Source organism: Oncorhynchus kisutch, linkage group LG19 (genome assembly GCF_002021735.2).
Source record: "Oncorhynchus kisutch isolate 150728-3 linkage group LG19, Okis_V2, whole genome shotgun sequence".
NCBI lineage: Eukaryota > Metazoa > Chordata > Actinopteri > Salmoniformes > Salmonidae > Oncorhynchus > Oncorhynchus kisutch.
The window spans coordinates 31,220,393-31,240,245 of record NC_034192.2 but is presented as its reverse complement, the minus strand read 5'-3'; the positions used below and the strand labels follow the sequence as shown (position 1 = coordinate 31,240,245).

General features: G+C 42.9%; 2 protein-coding genes and 1 long non-coding RNA gene across 5 annotated transcripts in view; 1 reads left to right on the top strand and 2 right to left on the bottom strand.

Annotated features, from left to right (window-relative positions):
• jakmip1 (janus kinase and microtubule interacting protein 1) overlaps nt 1-6,547 on the bottom strand; it is a 47,913-nt gene extending 41,366 nt beyond the window's left edge. Inside the window, exon 1 of one of the 2 annotated variants that reach the window (XM_020452535.2) lies at nt 6,033-6,547. The gene's annotated coding sequence lies outside the window, so the exon portion shown is untranslated. The remainder of the gene's footprint in view (nt 1-6,032) is intronic. The other variant, XM_031797699.1, reaches the window with a different exon arrangement.
• A 7,858-nt stretch (nt 6,548-14,405) lies between these two features.
• Nucleotides 14,406-17,772, bottom strand: LOC109864334 (uncharacterized). The gene is made up of 3 exons (XR_002251432.2): nt 17,520-17,772; nt 16,880-17,047; nt 14,406-14,585 (listed from the first exon to the last, which is right to left on the bottom strand). It is a non-coding gene; the product is annotated as an uncharacterized LOC109864334 (long non-coding RNA).
• A 267-nt stretch (nt 17,773-18,039) lies between these two features.
• The window catches only part of LOC109864666 (wolframin), a 12,361-nt gene continuing 10,547 nt past the window's right edge, over nt 18,040-19,853 (top strand). For both annotated transcript variants that reach the window (XR_002251470.2, XM_020452533.2), the window contains exons 1-2: nt 18,040-18,350; nt 19,175-19,561. Coding sequence is in view for 1 of the 2 variants with exons in the window: in XM_020452533.2 (XP_020308122.1) it covers nt 19,177-19,561 (385 nt within the window). In the remaining variant the exon portion in view is untranslated. The remainder of the gene's footprint in view (nt 18,351-19,174; nt 19,562-19,853) is intronic.

The window sequence follows — 19,853 nt, the reverse complement described above, 5'->3', positions numbered from 1 at the left end:
TGCCAAATTAGTTCGCAACGAGCCAGGCGGCCCAAACTGTTGCATATACCCTGACTCTGCGTGCAATTAATGCAAGAGAAGTGACACAATTTCCCTGGTTAATATTGCCTGCTAACCTGGAACTCTTTTAACTAAATATGCAGGTTTTAAAAAATATACCTCTCTGTATTGATTTTAAGAAAGGCATTGATGTTTATGGTTAGTTACATTCGTGCAACGATTGAGCTTTTTTTGAAAATGCGCTTTTGTTAAATCATCCCCCGTTTGGCGAAGTTTGTCTTCACACAGTTTGCAATGAGCCAGGTGGCCCAAACTGCTGAGATGTGTCTGTTACTTCAACTCTGTGAAGCATTCATTTGGGCTGCAATTTGAGGTGCAGATAACTCTAATAAAGTTATCCTCTGCAGCAGAGGTAACTCTGGGTCTTCCTTTCCTGTTGTGGTCCTCATAAGGGCCAGATTCATCATAGCGCTTGATAGTTTTTGCGACTGCAGATAAAGTAATGATGGACTGTCGTTTCTCTTTGCTTATTTGAGCTGTTCTTGCCATAATATGTACCTGGTCTTTTACCAAATATGGTCATCTTCTGTATACCACCCCTACCTTGTCACAACACAACTGACTGGCTCAAACACATTAAGAAGGAAAGAAATTCCACAAATGTACTTTTAACAAGGCACACCTGTTAATTGAAATGCATTCCAGGTGACTACCTCTTGAAGCTGGTTGAGAGAATGCCAAGAGTATGCAAAGCTGTCATCAAGGAAAAGGGTGACTACTTTGAAGAATCTCAAATATATTCCATTTTTTTGGGTTACTAAGTGATTCCATAGTTTTGATGTCTTCACTATTATTCTACAATGTAGAAAATAGTAAAAAATAAAAGAAGAATCCCTTGAATGAGTAGGTGTGTTCAAACATTTGACTGGTACTGTATATTTAACATGACTATCACGCTAGTCTGCACAACCAATTCATACACCCAATTAAATGTATACACTCTCTATTGGGAAATATTGCTCAAAGTTCCATGTTTGAACAGTCAAGTCATATGAAAAGGAAACAGAGTGAAGGACGAACCCGCTCCTCAGAGGCCTAGCTAGTCAAATGTGGCACTGAGACAATCTGCTTAACAAAAACAACAAAGAGCTTATTAACACAACAGAGCAGGAGAATGGGACATGGTGAGGAAATACTTCTGAGGAGATTCATAACCAACCAACTAAGAGAGGCAGACTTCCACTTTAAAAGTCCCCTGAAGATTCACTCAGTAGCAATACCGCAAACACTAGGAACAGACAGAACCAAATATCCAATACTACCAAACAGCAGAATCGCTATCCAAACAGTCTCTCACCAACACTCACCACCATACAGTACAATACATTAGCAGCCTAAGGTGATATGTTATTAAAAAAAATCCCTTCCGAACAGCCAAATGACCAACCTGAACCTAAACCAAAAAATGTAATATTATTACAAACATCTTCCTTCCGGAGTTTCCTGTCCCTGTGTTTTACACACTACATTGTACTCAGGGAGCTTTAGTTGTGGTACCATACGATGTACCATCATGATTGACAGTGTACTGCACTGCTTTGTAGTAAAGGTGTCATTGCCAGAGAACAGATATGGCAGCAGTACCAGCTTAACAGTGCAAAAGTAGCGTGGCAATAAAGGCAGATGCCTTTAGACTGGTCCAGAGCTCATTAGCCAAACACAGATGGACCACCTCTAGGCCAGTCTGCACAACAGAGCCCACACACACGCATGAACATACACGGCTGGGTTAAATATCAATATAGCCAAAGTGACTGAAGTGAGACAGAACACCCACTAACTACGCACTGACTGGGTTTAAAATGTACCTATAAAAAGGTTCAGTGGTGTAAAGTAATTAAGTAAAAATACTTGTTAGTTGTTTTTTGGGTATCTGTACTTTACTATTTATATTTGAGTACTTTTACTTCACTACATTCCTAAAGACAATTAGAACATTTTGAATGCTTAGCAGGACAGGAAAAGCCTCTGATCTGGCACTCACTAAACACATGTTTCGTTTGTAAATGATGTCTGAGTGTTGGAGTGTGCCCCTGGCTATCTGTAAAAAAATTAAATAACAAGAAAAATGGTGCCTTCTGGTTTGCTTAATATAAGAAATTTAAAATTATTTATACTTTCACTTTTGATACTTAAGTATATTTGAGCAATTACATGTACTTTTTAAACTTAAGTATATTCAAAACCAAATACTTTTTAGACTTTTACTCAAGTAGTATTTTACTGGGTGACTTTCACTTTTACTTGAGTCATTTTCTATTTGAAAATATCTTACTTTTGCTCAAGGATGACAATTGGGTACTTTTGCCATCACTGAAAGGATGGGAGACACACACAGAGGGGCACACTCCTCACATACTGTACATTAATTCACTACAGGATTCACACACACACACACACACACACAAACACACGGCAGGCTGTGCTGTGATAAAAGCTGCAGCAGAGAGGGAGAGAGCAGATTGTGGACTTACAGAACAGGTCTGGCCAGCCTCCAGGCCCAGGATTGGACCTTCCATAGGGGGAGAAGAGGAAAAGTGACCTGGCAGAGGATGCTGAAACCCTTCTAATGTTAAGACAATATGACAAATACCTAGAGCTATAATAATAATAATAATAATGTTTTTGACACATCTGTTCACTCTTGGACATTAACCACGTTTCCATACACAGTTTTTATACGAGTAAAGTTATACCGTAGAAACAAATATCACAACAACTGTGACGGAAACAGGACGTTGCGGTACAATTGTATAAATTCCGACAAAATGTGTTCGTTAGACATGGTGGGATCTTTTTGTGTCAGTAAAATTAAGTATGGAGGAAATGGCAGTAAAAACACCTTTAAGTCGCAAATATTGATATAATAACCATCAAATTGAAGTAAACTTGGAGTCACGCGATGACATGGTATGTGCTCCTCCCACTACGACTCAGGAAACCATGCAGTTTATTATGCTACAGATGAAATAAGTTATGATCAACTTCACAGGGTGGTGAAAGTGCAGGGTATGCACTTGATGCTCGTTCCCAATAGATGTCAAGGGTCTTATTCTGATGACAAGATGATCGATGCTTGACCAAAATATTCTCGCTCTAATCCATAATAATCTCATCGTGTAAACTAACCTACTCAACACTATCTGCAACATATTGGCTGGAGCGCATGTGCCAACCCAAAACGAGGCATATTTATTCATTTGAGATGTGTTTGATGTCGTTTTCCCCTTTAGACCCATTTGGCAAAGTGGACCTGAAGGTGGTTCCTGGCATGATGCCTCCACGGTCATACAAAATGGATGGGGAAATGATATGCCCTTAACACAACCTGTACACATACTGTAATATGATCATTTCTACAATGCAGTCCACCTGTACTGTCAGTAGAGCATAGAAATGCTTCCCTTATCCCGATGGTGTGACAAAGGCATTTCTAGACCTGCTAAACTTTCTTTGTTGTTACTTTTAAGGTTGGAGTCAACAAGCAATAGCCTACCTCCGGAAGGCAGAGCCAAGAACCATTTGTCCGCCAGCTCGGGGGAACGCTACACTGCTCACAGACCTGTGTAAGGTTCAATGTAATTGCATATAGTGGACACTTGCTGGACATTTGAAACTCTGTGTATTGGTCTTGTTTGAACACTTATTTTACATCTTATGTATTAGGGATAGGGAGCAGTGTTGGAAAAAGTACTCAATTGTCATACTTGAGTAAAAGTAAAGATACCTTAACAGAAAATGACTCAAGTAAAAGTCACCCAGTAAATTACTACTTGAGTAAAAGTCTAAAAGTATGTGTTTTTAAATGCACTAATTTACAATGGTGGAAAAAGTACTCAATTGTCATACTTGTGCAAAAGTAAAAAGTCAAAGTAAACGCTACACATCAAACCAGATGGCACAATTTCCTTGTTTTTCTATTTACGAACAGTCAGGGTCACACTCCAACACAATTTCCTAACACATTATTTGTGTTTAGTGAGTCCACCAGAGCAGAGGCAGTAGGGATGACAACACGTTATATTAATAGGTGCATGAATTGTACCAATATTGCCGTCCTGCCTGATCTTTTGAAACGTAATGAGTACTTTTGGGTGTCAGGGAAAACATATTTGAGTAAAAAGTACATATTTTCTTCAGGAATGTTCTGGAGTAAAAGTTGTCAAAAATATATATAGTAAAGTACAGAAGAAGAAAAAACTACTGAAGTAGTTTGATTTCAAATTATTTTTTACTTAGTTACTTTACACCACTGATAGGGAGGGTGGTGAGTGGAAAGGGAAGGGAAAGGGGAACCCTAGTCAGTTGCACAACAATGCATTCAACGGAAATGTGTCTTCCCCATTTAACCCAACCCCTCTGAATCAGAGGTGCGGGGGTGCTGCCTTAAATCGGCGTAACCCAATGCGCTGGGTTTTGAAGAATCTACTCAATGCATTGGGTTAAAATAACCCAACGTGATATGCTATAATGAACCATTTGTTTTTAGTGAGTACAAACAACTCTATATTCACAACAGTCCAAGTCATGATGGGAGCTGCAGTGTTGTGTAAAGAGAGGGAACAGAAGGCTCAACAGTATACTATTGCAGTCTATTAAAAGGACTGCTTGCTACCTACTGTCTGTGATGATGGAACTATGCTGAATTTTAATAGAGCAATGTGTGGGATTTAAACAGCAGTGTGTGTGTGTGTGTGTTCAGGGCCAGGACGATAACACTGTGCCAATGCTTTTTCCCAAAGTGAAAACACCAAGCAGACCAAACTCTTTGGTTCTTTAAAAACCTGTTGTATGTAAAAGGTTGTGTGCTTTAGCTTGGGAAAACAAATCAGTTGTGACTATGGATGACAACATAGGGATTTTTGTTTCCAACATTCAGGCTGTTTTCCTAAAGTTAAACCCACTTCATGTTTAGTTTCCTTGCTTAGCTACTAAAGAGAATTGCGATACCGGTATCGCCCTGGCCCGTGTGTGTGTGTGTAGCAGCAGAAGCGATAGCAGTAGCAGCCTCTCATCCCCTCACACACGACAATGCATCCAGTAACCTCATTAAACCTGCCTCCATCTCTTGTTTTCTCCAACACTCTTACCCTACTCAAGGCTGGGGTCTGGGGTGAGATGGGTAAGAGGTGAGGGGTGAGAAAGGGAGAGGGATACAGATCCAGCATTGAAAGCAAGGAGAGATAAAGTGAGAAAGGCAAGGCAGAGTGGGACACACATTAGACTCCATACCAAATCTATTAGAAGGGCAGGGATAAAAGGGCAGAGGTTGGGGGTCAGGAGTTTGAGGGTTGGAGGAGAGGCAGTGAAGAGAGCAAATGGTCCAGGCAGCTGTTGCTCTAAAGATCCAATTAGCAAAGAGTCACATTTGATGACAAATCTGGGTTTAGGTGCCCAAAGCACCTGCGGATCACCCGTTCTAATCACCATCATTAGTGATGTAAGCGAGACACATATCTTGTGTCCACTTGGAGAAATTATGTACATGCGTCCAGTTGTTTCAAGCAATTTTACAGTATTCAGGCAATATTACAGTACCGTAGGCTAGAGTAGATGGCCATGTCAGATGGACATGTAATATTGGTGATGGACATGTCCCTAGCACATCAGCTATTTACCCCCCCCCCCCCCCTCCCCAAATGTCTATGGCCAGCCCTGCCGCAGACCACAACATCCATATGCATGGCCAAGATGGCTCTAAAAAGCTGAAGATCAGCAATCTGTCATGGCCATGTTGTAACATCAGCAGGCTAGACACAATAATACAATGTTACACGGACTCCGTGTAAAGAAGATACAAATTTAAAGACGGAAGTATAGAAGTATAGAGTTAGGTGATGACTGGCAGCGCTACCCGGATATCAGAGGATGTCGCCCGTTGCAGAAGCCACAGTCTGCCTGTCAGTTTGCGCACGTCACACAAATTCACAAATTTGCCTACAGAGCTATCGGGCTGGCCAACATAAACTTACTTAAATGGTGTCAGTCATCAAGTGAGAGGTATTCTTGTCGGTCTGGTTAAACGTTGCTGGTTCTCATTCACTATGGTAGCGGTGCCTCGGCGTCGGTTTATAAAGCGCACTCTCACCTCGATTTGAGATGCTGTGCTGGGCGTTCTCTTTTTTCCATCGAGCAGGCGAGTTACAAACTTATCCTCTCAAATAGTCTGCTATGAATGAATCCCTTTATAAATAGCAGCGGATGATAAAGTTTGGCCAAATGTAGGCTAAATTCCACTAAAACGTGGTGTCCGGACTGGATTAACGGTTCTGCGGTGGGCTTCTCTCTGCACGCTGGCACACACCACGCCTACACGACGTCAGTTTTCTCTCAAAACATTTCATCCAGCAGCTCAGCTCTCCCGGTGATAAAATGGGAGATAAAAAACCAACGCTACGTGGACGTGGGAAAATCATGGACGTCGCCGGTAACGCAAAAGACACGCGACACCTGACTGCGTGTTCAGGAATGACACCGCACGGGAAGAGCGTGCGGGAGAAGCGTGCACCGTCATAGCAGGACGCCTGGTGGTCTGGCAATAAACTATGCAATTACGCATATATGATGCTATCCCCCTTGTTTTTAAGATGTGCCTAATAATGCACAGAACCAGTCCTCTATCCTAGTAATAGGCTATTGAATAATGATGATACCCAATTAACCTCTGACCCTTTGAAGTGGACTGAATGTGAGAAATGTGAGAGAAAAAAAAACGTTTTTGCTTAGGCGCTGTTCCACGTCCTTCCCTAGTCCATTCTTTGCTCCTTCATCTAGTGAATGCTCATTCCAATGTCAATCAGGAGTGGGCAGTCAATGCAGCTATAGACTACCCATCCCACAGAGTAACCAGGCTGACTATCGGTATGCTTGTATAGGAGGAGTGTTTGCATTAGTGAACATCGCCCAGCAGTATAAGTATCTAGTGAGAGTAAATAAGAGTGTCTGCCTGAAGTCCCACAGTGGTGTGACTGTGACCCAGATTCCCTGGGCCTGGATGGATGCATTACTCACGCCCAGCTGCCTGTCTCTCTCTCTCTCTCTCTCTGCCTACTGCTGTGGTCTGTCTGAGTGGCATTCAACACACAGACATACACAAGCACAGACACACACTAACAGACTCCACTGCACACGTTAGTGGCAGCATATGTAGTCCATCGCTGCAGGGCCATAGGATGTTGGGAGGGTGAGTGTGGTTGGTAGGCTAGGCCTGATGCTGAGAACAGCACAATGAAGCTGTGTTTACACAGACAGACCAATTCTGATCTTTTTTTTCCCACTAATTGTTGTTTTGAATAGTTACATCAGATCTTTTCACATCAGATCTTTTTCAGAGCTGATCTGATTGGTATATAAGACCATTTAGTGAAAAATATCAGAATTGGGCTGTCTGGGTGAAAGCTGCATAACAGACTGATAAGGAAGGGAAGGGGCTTTGGGGGGATGGTTTGAATGCGGGGCAGGCAGAGAGAGACTGACTAATAGCGAGTGTTACTTTTCATCATTTTATGAATCGGTCTCCCAATTTTTTCAAACTTTATTTGTGTGCTGTTGGATGGGATGGCCGTTTGAGGCCGTAGTCAGTGTAGAAATAGTGGTGTTGGATGCTATAGCTATTCTATTTTCCTATGGCTGTACTGAAAGGAGTGTAGAAACAAGCCTCTGTCTTAATAAACTTTACATAACCAGCTTAAGAATTCATGTGTGTGACAGTATGAGCTTAAATATATTCACGAGCATTAACAATTTAAACAAATTATGAACCAGCTTCTTTAGTGACAGTCTGAAGGGCTCAGATGGGACCTGCGAGAGATTGAGTTATATGGAGATTTAGATCATCAAATGAAGCTACTGATAGTGATCCTGCCTTCCCACCACTCTCTCTCTCTCTCCCTTTCCTACACACACATCAAACATCCCTTGGATCCCCCTCTCTCCCCCATGTCCATGTTCTCAGGCAGTACAGTACAGGCTCCGAAATGTCGCCTTTTCCCAATGTTGATCCTAGTCCCACACTGTCACAGCCTGCCAGTAGTGATGTAATGCTTCATGTGTAGTAAATGAGCCTTCGTAGGCATGACTCACCCTCTATTACACAGACTACATGAGTCTGATGTTCCACATCCTTACCCAAAGCAGCAGCCAAAACACACACAGAACATAACTCAAACACACTGCACAGACTACATATTGGTATAGAAAGTGGTTGGGGTGCCATTTATTTATTTGTTCCTGTTCATTGAAAGACCGGACGGAATGTAAACATATCTGTCTGTGAGGAACGGTGTATGAGAACAGAACCATGGTAACAGAACCGTTCCATTACACATTCCAGTACTGATCTTTACTTTACAAATACACTTTTATACGTTCCTCAGCCAGCGTCATAACACAGACTCAGAATATCTAGATGAAAAGCTGCTGTGTGGCCAGTGCACGGAAGGAACAAAATGTGGGCTCAGGATGGAAAGGGTATATTTGCTTCAGCTGTAGAAAAGTAAACAACCGTTGCAGTGCGTTTATTAGCATCCTAGGCAAACATTTAACACAGCCTGTACATTGTGTTATGTAGACTAAACACTGTGTGTACAAAACATTGAGAACACCGTCCGAATATGGAGTTGCTTTCTTGAATAAGGCAGCTCCAAAATGCAGATGTTTCAGCCTAGCTCAGTACTTTCTGTGGTGGTGGGGCAGCCAGCGGAAAATACGGAGCGTAGGGGTTGGTAATGTTCTCTAATTGCGCCGTGATTGGCTCAGTGTTCTGTCACTCATGGGGACACTACGTCGCCGCAAAATCTATGGGGAGAGCTCAAAAATTCAGGCCCCTTGGGTGCTGCCATAGATTTACATTATAAGTGCCCATCCAAGAGAAGGCTCAAGGTCATTGGCCAGAGATAAAATTACGTCAAATCACGTTATATCTACCGTAGCTTTGATTGGACTAATCATGTCAGCATCATACTTTCAAAATCTTAGCTAGCAAGCTAGACAAGCAGTTATCATCATGAATCGAGTTGACAATATACTGGCAAATCATTACAATCCTAATCATATGAAGAGAAATTATAGATTAAATTTATCGGTGCTCATCGGCCATTGGACATAAACATTACACAACAAGTTGGAAATCGCAAATTCAACAATGAGTGGTTTGGAAGGAATCAGTGGCTAACTGCAAGCTTTGTAAAGCAATCACTAGCCTGCTATTCAGTGGAGAGTGTGTGTGGTCCAAGTCTGGGTTTAAGGGTCTCTTTTCCAAGCTTAAAACGATAAACAGTCACACACACCATGGTCCAGAAAAGGTTGAATACATTGGCCATGCTGTCAATCCAGCATGACTTCTGACGCGTTCAAAACAACTGAAAACTCGGAAATGGGAAATCTCAGACTTCAGTGAGTTGAAGACAACTGGGAACTCTGGAAAAAAAACTAGCTCCGACTGGGAAAATACACTGTGAGCGGTCATCCAACTTGGAATTCCAAGTCAGGAACTCTGTCCTCTTTCTAGAGCTCCGACCTGAAGATCCCTGACGTCATGATTCAACCTGGTTTTTTTCCAGAGTTAACGGTTGTTTTGAAAGCAGCATAAATCCAGAGAATGTCTGACTTTGACGACAAAGTTTGATGACAAAATCTGCCCACAAGGACCGCCGTGCCACCTTCTCGTTCAAGTGAGAGCTTTCATTGTCTGTTTATATGCCCCCTTTATTTATTCTACGGTTCTGACTTGGTGTACAAGGAGAATACTGTAAGGCCGGGCCAGGTTCTGAATTATGTGCTGTACATTTCAAAAGTGCTGAACAAATAGTTATATTGACTACGCCCGTCCAAGCTCGCTCATAAATGTCTTAATTGAAATGACGGATTTCCTTATCCGCTCATCACTCCCTTATGCCATAGTTTGTACAGTAGATCTCAATTGTCAATAGAAACGACAATTTTTTAAGCAAGTCAGCCATATCAGCTATGTTTTTTGAAAAGGCAGTAAATGAGGCTGAATGAACTGTTTCACTGCCAGACTGCTGACAGCCAGGTGTAGCAGTTGTAAGGATTCCCTCCATGGTGCTGAAAAGAAAGCCCTGCTGTTGGGACAGCTTTATGTAGGCTCTAACAGTTTGTGGGAACCGTTTGTCACTGTTATAGTGCAATTAATGCACTGTTTAGTGTTGTGTTGTGGATTTGCTGGCATGCACCTAAAAAACATTTTGGGAGTTTGCCCCACCAAGATTTATATGCTAAAATTACCACTGACTCCAAAGCCTCCCAAAGTTGTGTCAAGTTGGCTGGATGTCCTTTGGGTGGTGGACCATTCTTGATACACATGGGAAACTGTTGAGTGTGAAAAACCCAGCAGAGTTTCAGTTCCTGGCACCTACCAGTGATGTAAAAAGTACCCAATTGTCATACTTGAGTAAAAGTAAAGATACCTTAATAGAAAATGAAACTCTGCTGATGATACCTTAAGTAAAAGTGAGTCACCCAGTAAAATACTACTTGAGTAAAAGTATTTGCTTTTAAATATACTTAAGTATCAAAAGTAAGTGTAATTGCTAAATATAGTTATGTATCAAAAGTATAAATAATTTAAAATGTCTTATATTAAGTAAACCACACTGCTTAATTTTCTTGGTTTTAAATTGTATGGATAGCCAGGGGCACGCTCAAACACTAATATATAATTTACAAACAAAGTGAGTCTGCCAGATCAGAGGCAGTAGGGATAACTAGGGATGTTCTTTTGATAAGTGTGTGAATTAGACCATTTTCCTGTCCTGCTAAGAATTCAAAAGGGAAAATGTATGGAGTAAAACATACATCATTTCCTTTAGGAATGTAGTGAAGTAAAAGTAGTCAAACATATAAATAGTAAAGTAGATACCTAAAAAAACGACATAAGTAGTACTTTCAAGTATTTTTACTTAAGTACTTTACACCACTGGCACCTACTACCATGTCCCGTTCAAAGGCACTTCAATATTTTGTCTTGTCCATTTACCCTCTCAATGGCACACATACACAATCTATGTTTCAATTTGTGCCAAGGCTTGACAATCCTTCTTTAACCTATATCCTCCCCTTCATCTACACCGATTGAAGTGGATTTAACAAGTGACATCAATAAGGGATCATAGCTTTCACCCGGATTCACCTGGTCAGTGTATGTCATGGAAATAATGTTTTTATTTTTATTAGAAAAGCTGCTAACGAAGCTACACTCTAAAGCCCACACTCACTAGCAACAAACATAGCTTGTGTGTAGCAACAGTTTACAAAAGACCCCTGGCTGCAAGAACTGACTCATCGCACAAAACAAACAAAATCGCCCCAGAAACAAAGAAACACTCAAATCTACAAACAGAACAAAAAACAGACATGAAAAGCTGCCAACCGACGGCCCCTTGGGGTCCTTGTTTAGTGTGGCCCTTCTGTTTCCCTGGCTTCATCCTTTATTCTCATCTTCATCATCATCCTCACATCTCCCAGAGCCTAAAAATAGAAGCAGATCAATATGGAGAAGTGAGGCTGCTCGCCGCGATCTAACAGCAAGCAACATCTCACGTTGGCGCACAGCCTCAGCTGGGTGTCCGGTTACAATATAAAGCTCTCTGAGCACTTGGAATAGCACCATCTAAATCCTATCCATCATTATCAAGGCAGCATCTCAGTCACAAGTTACCACTGCTGCTGTGGTACCCAGGCTTTTCCATTCTGAAAAACAGCTCCCTTCCTTACAAAGGGAACTTAAAAGGGTGGGTAGTGGACACTAGGGGCGCATTCCCTAGAATGTTGGTAATGGATACATATATTTAACTACCCCGTCACTGTCCGCTCTAACACAAACCCTGGTTGGTTGCTATGGTTACCTGCGGTTCCCTTCTTCATGTGCGTCTCTCCTTATCAGTACTGGTAGATCAGTACAGTAAATACTGTAACTCACTTTATATATTTACAGTACCAGTCAGAATAATAGTGAAGACATCAAAACTATGACATAGTACATATGGATTCATGTAGTAACCAAAAACATGTTAAACAAATCAAAATATATTTTATATTTGAGATTCTTCAAAGTATCGACCCTTTGCCCTGATGAAAGGTTTGCACACACTTGGCATTCTCTCAACCAGCCAATCAGTTGTATTGTGACAAGGTAGAAGTGGTATACAGAAGATAGCCCTATTTGGTAAAAGATCAAGTCCATATTATGGGAAGAACAGCTCAAATAAGCAAAGAGAAACGACAGTCCATCATTACTTTATTATCTCTGCTGTTATCTCTACTGCTGAGGATAAGTTCATTAGGGTTAACTGCACCTCAGAAATTGCAGCCCAAATAAATGCTTCAGCGTTCAAGTAACAGACACATCTCAACATCAACTGTTCAGAGGAGACTGCGTGAATCAGGCCTTCATGGTCAAATTGCTGCAAAGAACCCACTACTAAAGGACACCAATAAGAAGAAGAGACTTGCTTGGACCAAGAAACATTGGAAATAGACATTAGACTGTTGGAAATATGTCTAAATGTGAGATTTGTGGTTCCAACCGCTGTGTTTCTGTGAGATGCAGAGTAGGTGAAGCATGGAGGAGGAGGTGTGAAGATGCTTTGCTGGTGATACTGTCAGTTATTTATTTGGAATTCAAGGCACCAGCATGGCTACCACAGCATTCTTCAGGGATATGCCATCCCGTCTGGTTTGCGCTTAGTGGGACTATAATTTTTTCCCCGAACAGGACAATGACCTCCCGTGTGGCGCAGTGGTCTAAGGCACTGCATCTCAGTGCTAGACCCTACAGACCCTGGTTTTACTCCGGGCTGCATCATAGTCCCATAGGGCGGTGCACAATTGGCCCAGTGTTGTCCGGGTTAGCGGAGGGTTTGGCCGGGGTAGGTAGTCATTGTAAAGTAAGAATTTGTTCTGAACTGACTTGCCTAGTTAAATACAGGTAAAACACACCTTCAGGCTGGGTAGTTTGATCAATAAGCAGAGTGGTGGTACTGTATCTGATGACCTGGCCTCCACAATCACCTGACCTCTACCCAATTGAGATGGTATGTGTGAAGGAAAAGCAGCCAACAAGTACTCAGCATATGTGGGAACTCCTTCAAGAATATTGGAAAAGTATTCCTCATGAAGCTGGTTGAGAGAATGCCAAGAGTGTGCAAAACTATCATCAAGGCTACTTTGAAGAATTTCAAATGTAAAATATATTTTGATTTGTTTAACACCTTTTTGGTTACTACATTATTTCACATGTGTTATTTCATAGTTTTGATCTATTCACTATTATTCTACAATGTAGAAAATAGTACAAATAAAAACCCTTGTATGAGTATGTGTCCCCAAACTTTTGACTGGTACTGTATATATAAATAAAAAGGTAATATTTCTGTTATCATGGTCTGATCTTTTTCTTCACCTCCAGTCCTCCCTGACCACTGAACTTAATGAACTGTATAATAGATGACATCAATACGGTGATTGCCTAACATGAGGCTTGATCCTGTCCTATCATCTTAAAGCAGTCACCACCCGACAGGGATAAGGAAAGGATGAGACTCTCTTACCCTTCTATGAGCTCTTTTGTCTGGCCTTAAACACGACTGTGATCTCTACGATGAGCCATTAACTTGATGCCAACTCCAGCACTGCTGTCCCACAAATAACACCCTGATGGAGATTAGAACAATGAAAGGGATTGGCCTCATAAGAAGCAAATTATTCTATACCTCGGGCTTGAGATTATTACCCAATACATGGAAAAATGTGTATGTGGGTGTGTTTAACAGTTTGAATGGAAAGTGCCACAGCAGGAAATACCCTCATCCCCTCCAACTAGATTGCACTAATCTAGTAATAAGGTTTCATTTATAACTACCTCAATAGAACTGTTAAGAAATGAATCCCCCTATCTTCCCTATCATTACTTCTTTCTGACTCTCTTTTTCCATCTCTCTCATTCGCCCACATTCATTCGTCTGCATTTGGTGCGGCAGTGTAGCCTAGTGGTTAAAGCGTTAGGGTAGTAACCGTAAGGTAGCAAGATCGAATCCCTGAGCTGACAAGGTACAAATCTGTAGTTCTGCCCCTGAACAAGGCACTGTTCCTAGGCCATCATTGAAAATAAGAATTTGTTCTTAACTGTGTGAAAAAGTAATAGTTCCATGGTGAGGGTGGGCTCTCCCTGGAGGCCCTGAGAACCTGGAGCTCAAACTCAAAACACTCCTTACGCTCCTACAGATGGTGAGAGAGAGGAGGAAAGTGAGAGAAAAAAAAAGAGAGGCCAACCTAAAAAAAAATGAATATGAACACTGCCTGCTGAGCATAAGGATTCTACAATGGGAGACAGTACACAGTAACACTTTAATTCACTGTTGTTTGAGTGGTGAGGAGTCATGGGAAAGCTGGTCCTTGACCTGAGCATAACCCCAGCTGCAGGTTGTTTAGCTCTGCCCTCAGCTGATCTTGGCTCCGCCTCTCCTGGGCAAGAAACACTCCCAAGAGCTGCAACTCAAAGTCCCTCACTGAGAGAGAGGTGTAGAAATAAAGACAGTGTTTCAGTGTGGTTGTTAGAACGGAGTGGCTGCAGATCCAACTTTCCTGGACCCCTCTTTCCAACACTAAAGTTCCTGAAGCTTCAAATCAAATTGTATTCGTCACATCTGCCGAAAACAACAGGTGTAGGTAGACCTTACAGTGAAATGCTTACTTACAAGCTCCTAACCAACAATGCAGTTAAAAAATATATATATAATAATAAAAAATAAGAATAAGAAATAAAAGTGACAAGTAATTAAAGAGCAGCAGTAAAATAACAAAAGCAAGACTATATACAGATGGGTACAGAGTCAATGTGCAGGGGCACCGGTTAATCGAGGTAATTGAGGTAATATGTACATGTAGGTAGAGTTATTAAAGTGACTATGCATAGATGATAACAACAGAGAGTAGCAGCAGTGTAGAACAGGGAGGGGGGGGGGGGTGGCAATGCAAATAGTCTGGGTAGCCATTTGATTAGATGTTCAGGAGTCTTATGGCTTGGTGGTAGAAGCTGTTTAGAAGCCTCTTGGACATAGACTTGATGCTCCGGTACCGCTTGCTGTGCTGTAGCAGAGAGAACAGTCTACTCCAGGGTGGCTGGAGTCTCTGACAATTTTTTAGGGCCTTCCTCTAACACCGCCTGGTATAGAAGTCCTGGATGGCAGGAAGCTTTGCCCCAAATGTAATGGGCGTTACGCACTACCCTCTGTAGTGCCTTGCGGTCGGAGGCCGAACAGTTGCCATACCAGGCAGTGATGCTCTCGATGGTGAAGCTGTAGAACCTTTTGAGGATCTGAGGACCCATGCCAAATCTTTTTAGTCTCCTGAGGGGGAATAGGTTTTGTCGAGCCCTCTTCACGACCTCTGTGCATGTGCGGGATCCTCTACTTGTCGCACAGTCTTGTAGAGATCAGGCTAGTCTGACATAAATGGTATTTGTTTAATAAAGTTATATCAAAGCTGAATCAATGTCTGCAAGATCACTTATTGATTCCATGTAACATAACCAAACATAATAGCATAGTATAAGGTTACTGTAAGACAGAAAACAATCACATTTCTTAAGAACTTTAGGATGTTTGTGCAAATGGTCACATTTATGGCAAAAACTCAATAGCCCGCGCCACTAGGCAAAATATGTGCTGTGATAGAAACTAAACACAGGTAGACTATGCGACAGATTGTTTCCACCAACTGCTCTAAAGTTCGCTCACTGTTCATAATTCAAAACAACACTGTATAACTCAAGAAGATCTACATTTAGGTAAGGAAACATGCGCAGAACGTGATTCGGCTCTTCAGCCGAAAACAGATCCAGGCAGACGGGACGGGGAGGTTAGCTATAGATCCGCAGCTTCAGCCATTTTAGAAATTGGCTTTGTCCAAGTCATGAATGTGGTCATGGCAAATAGTGGTCAGTGCTGGTCAGTATGTGTCTGAGCAGCAGCTCCTGCAGCACACTGATACCCAACGTACGAGCCAACTCTGCCTCCTCTTCCTCACCCACAGGGCTTCTCTCCATCCCTGGAGCCTGCTGCCGGCTGCCTCTGTCCTTCTCAAATTCCTCTGAGCAGAAACACACACAAAGCTTTCAAAAAAAAATTGAACACAGTAAGCATTCTCAACAGCACCTCTTCAACCTCAGGATCCTGAGGAAATTTGGCTTGGCACCTAAAACCCTCACACACTTTTACAGATGCACAACTGAGAGCATTCTGTCGAGCTGTATCACTGCCTGGTACGGCAACTGCACCGCTAGCAACCGTAGGGCTCTCCAGAGGGTGGTGCGGTCTATCCAACGCATCATTGGGGGCAAACTACCTGCCCTCCAGGACACCTACAGCACCCGATATCACAGGAAGATCATCAAGGACAGCAACCACCCAAGCCACTGCCTGTTCACCCCACTATCATCCAGAAGGCGAGGACAGTAAAGGTGCATCAAAGCTGGGCCCGAGAGACTGAAAAAGCTTCTATCTCAAGGCCATCAGACTGTTAAATAGCCATCACTAGGCGGCTTCCACACGGTTATGTATCCCTGCACCTTTGAGGCTGCTGCCCCATATACATAGACTTGAATTGTTGTTTGTATTGTTGTGAAGTGTTAGATATTACTGCACTGTTGGAGATAGAAACAAGCATTTCGATACATCCGCAATAACATCTGCTAAACATGTGTATGTGACAAATAAAATTTGACTTGATTTGAATTGCAACAGCTTTTGTGAGTATGATTTGCCTGTGTGAATGGAAACGAGTGTTATTGCTTTCTCTCCACCTTTGGCTCAATCTGTGTATGAGACTCCAGTGGTTCCTGGTCCTCCTCCAGTAGCAGACAGGGGGCAGGGGCACCCTCAGGCCCTGGGGAGGAAGGGGAGACAGGGGAGCTCCACACTGGCATGTAGGGATGACATGTCATTCTCCAGCAGAAGGGGTTGTGGATGTGCTGTTGTGAATATGCAGATTAACAGTTTATGTAGTTCTGTACTTTAGCTGTTGACTATTGATGTTCTGTATTATGTCATGTTTCATGTTTTGTGTGGACCCCAGGAAATGTAGTTGCTGCTTTTGCAACAGTTAATGGGGATCCTAATAAAATACAAAATACACTAAATATTATTCTCATCATCATTCTCATCAATATGATGTGACACAGGTTGCTCTTACCATCTGACTGCAGTTCAATCCCTGCCTCTGAGGTGAACTGACCCAGGTAGGACACGCATACAATTCACTAAATTCATTAAACGGTTCTGAGAACTGACACAACTAAGCTCCGTATGCTGACTGTTAACACATTAATAAATAATCTGCTAAATGAAATAACAACACTCGAATGCCTTACGCTGTTTTAAAACGTGCATTGCAGTAACTGAAAAAAAATCATTAAAAAAGTTGGCACTCACTCCCCGACCCACCTCTACTGACTGTCCACATTCTGGAAGGACAAGGTGACAGGTGCCCCATTGATGAAGGCGACACGTGGAGGTGTTCCCGGAATCACCTGCGAGCCCAGCGCCAGGTGCAATGTCGCGGCGGCCGAGGTGGGCACCCGGACGAAAGCGAACCCGTGGTAGACGATACGAGAGACCTCGGTGATTGTCGCCGGGCTCAGCCTCAGCTCAAGGCTCGGACATTGGCAATTCCCTGCGAACAAGGAGACAGCCACATGATGAAGTAGCCAGGAAGAGCAATCGAGCATGAAGCTATGTAAACTTCAGTGGAATGTTTACACAGGGAGAATCTCTGGACATGTTTTTACAGCGTAATTCTTATGGCATGGTGTGACTACCGCATTTACATTTTATGCGTGCATGAACGTATGATGTATAGTTCTTATCGATGCATGTAGGCTATGGCACATAAATCATGTCATGAAAATATATAAAGACGTCATCCTATCAACCTATTCTCTGCGCGACAACATTTCGACGGTATACTGGTGATGCCTGAAAGAGAAAGCTAGGGAAATGTCGACTTCCTGTATCCGTAGCCAATCATATTAAGAGAAGATGAAGGCGTCACAAAAAAACGTCCAATCCTAACACATAAAGTGGGCGTTTATTATGACAGCTGGAAGAGTTCTCTCCTCGCTATAAGTGGAGTTTGATCACAGATGCGCTTGTGGCACCGAACTGTAAAAAGTGAAAGGGATGAATGAGAGGAGACCCTGAACAACTTCATCGGGGACATTTCTAGTAGCTTCTTGTCGACTAGATGAAACACAGATCGAGTCTTTGACTGCGAAGGTGAGAGAATGACGCTGACATGTTTGTTTTGGACATGCTGTATTGTCCGTAGGAAGAACTGCCAGTTGACTGTCATATCACAATTTAGCATTGATTAAAGAATAGCTACTAATTTTTAAAGCGACAGTCGCGTGTTTCGCATTATATTTTAAACTGGTCACCAACTTTTTTTAAATGTTAAATGTAGTCTAAAACAATGAGTCACCTGACTGAGTCCATTTGCTTATTATACTTTCCACCGGTCAAATCAAAGTCATTGGCTTGGGGAAATCCCCTGCATTGCAGCAGAACACGTGATGGTGCCTCCATCTCTTGCATGCCAACCTGTCACCCTGTCATAATAGTGGTAGTAGCTTCTTATTGTGGTGCCTAAAGTCGAATTGGTTTAGGCTCTTTATTTGTTAGTTCGGGATAAAAGAACTTGGACCATATTTTTTGGGGGGCGGGGGGGTCAAGAAAAGCACTGAAAGTGACACAGCGGCATGTTGTTTGGTCGAGAGACACTTTTTAACACTTTGTCCAGAAGGGAAGCTATGGGCTCCCTTTGGCAGTGACAGTTGAGTGATTGGAGCAGAAGAGGATTGTGCCATGCAGCTGTTGCGTCCTCCTCACTCTCTCTGCCCCCTGGCCGTACTCTGCTGTAGCTGTGTGAACAGACAAGTGCTTCCACGCAGCTGGTGCGACCCTCATGCACGGGCTATTGCTTCCATGATTGAGTACTGGCATGATTTTTTTTTTTATGATTCTGAAAAGCTCTGTCTATAAAGGTTAAAACTAATTTAGCCAGACAGCGGCAAATTGTTTTATCTTCCTCTGTTTTTCAGGCATGGAACCATCACCCGCCAACACCCCAACCACCCCGAAACCTGCCTCTTCCTCCCCGCTACCCTCCTCTCTTTCCCCACCTACCCCTAAATCTACCCCGGGCACTAGACCCACTGTGCCCCTGCCTAAATCGCCCCCGACCTCTCCGGTCTCACCTTCCAGACCTTTTTGTCCTGGCCCCCTTCTCTCTCCCCCTGCGTCCTCCCTCTCCATCCCTCCTGCCTCCCCCCTGCGGCAGCCAGTCAGACCTGTCTCCCAGGCGGGACGATCCCAGCTCAATGCAGCCAGCAGGGCTCCGGATGAGAGGAGGGGGGCTGGTGCTGCTGGAGTTACCCCGGGCATGCACCCTACTACCCCTGTACGACAGCATTCAATAGCTGAGCCAGGTGAGTACAGTCAAAGACATACACACATTGACCACAGAGCTCTGGACCCCTGCGAAGGGCTTTGTAACACAACCCAACACAATCACTCCAACCCTAATACTAAGTGCAATCAAGGACATCCCCCTTCGTGCACAAAAGTTCACACAACAATAAAAAAACATACCACATCCCTAATCTAACCCCTTTGCTTTGTCTGTTTGCCTATTATGTTAAGGCTTTTGGGGTAGGGCACACGGCTCTAATGGTGACTCTGTATTTCACTTCCTGCCTCATCCTCTCCGCCCCACCCTTA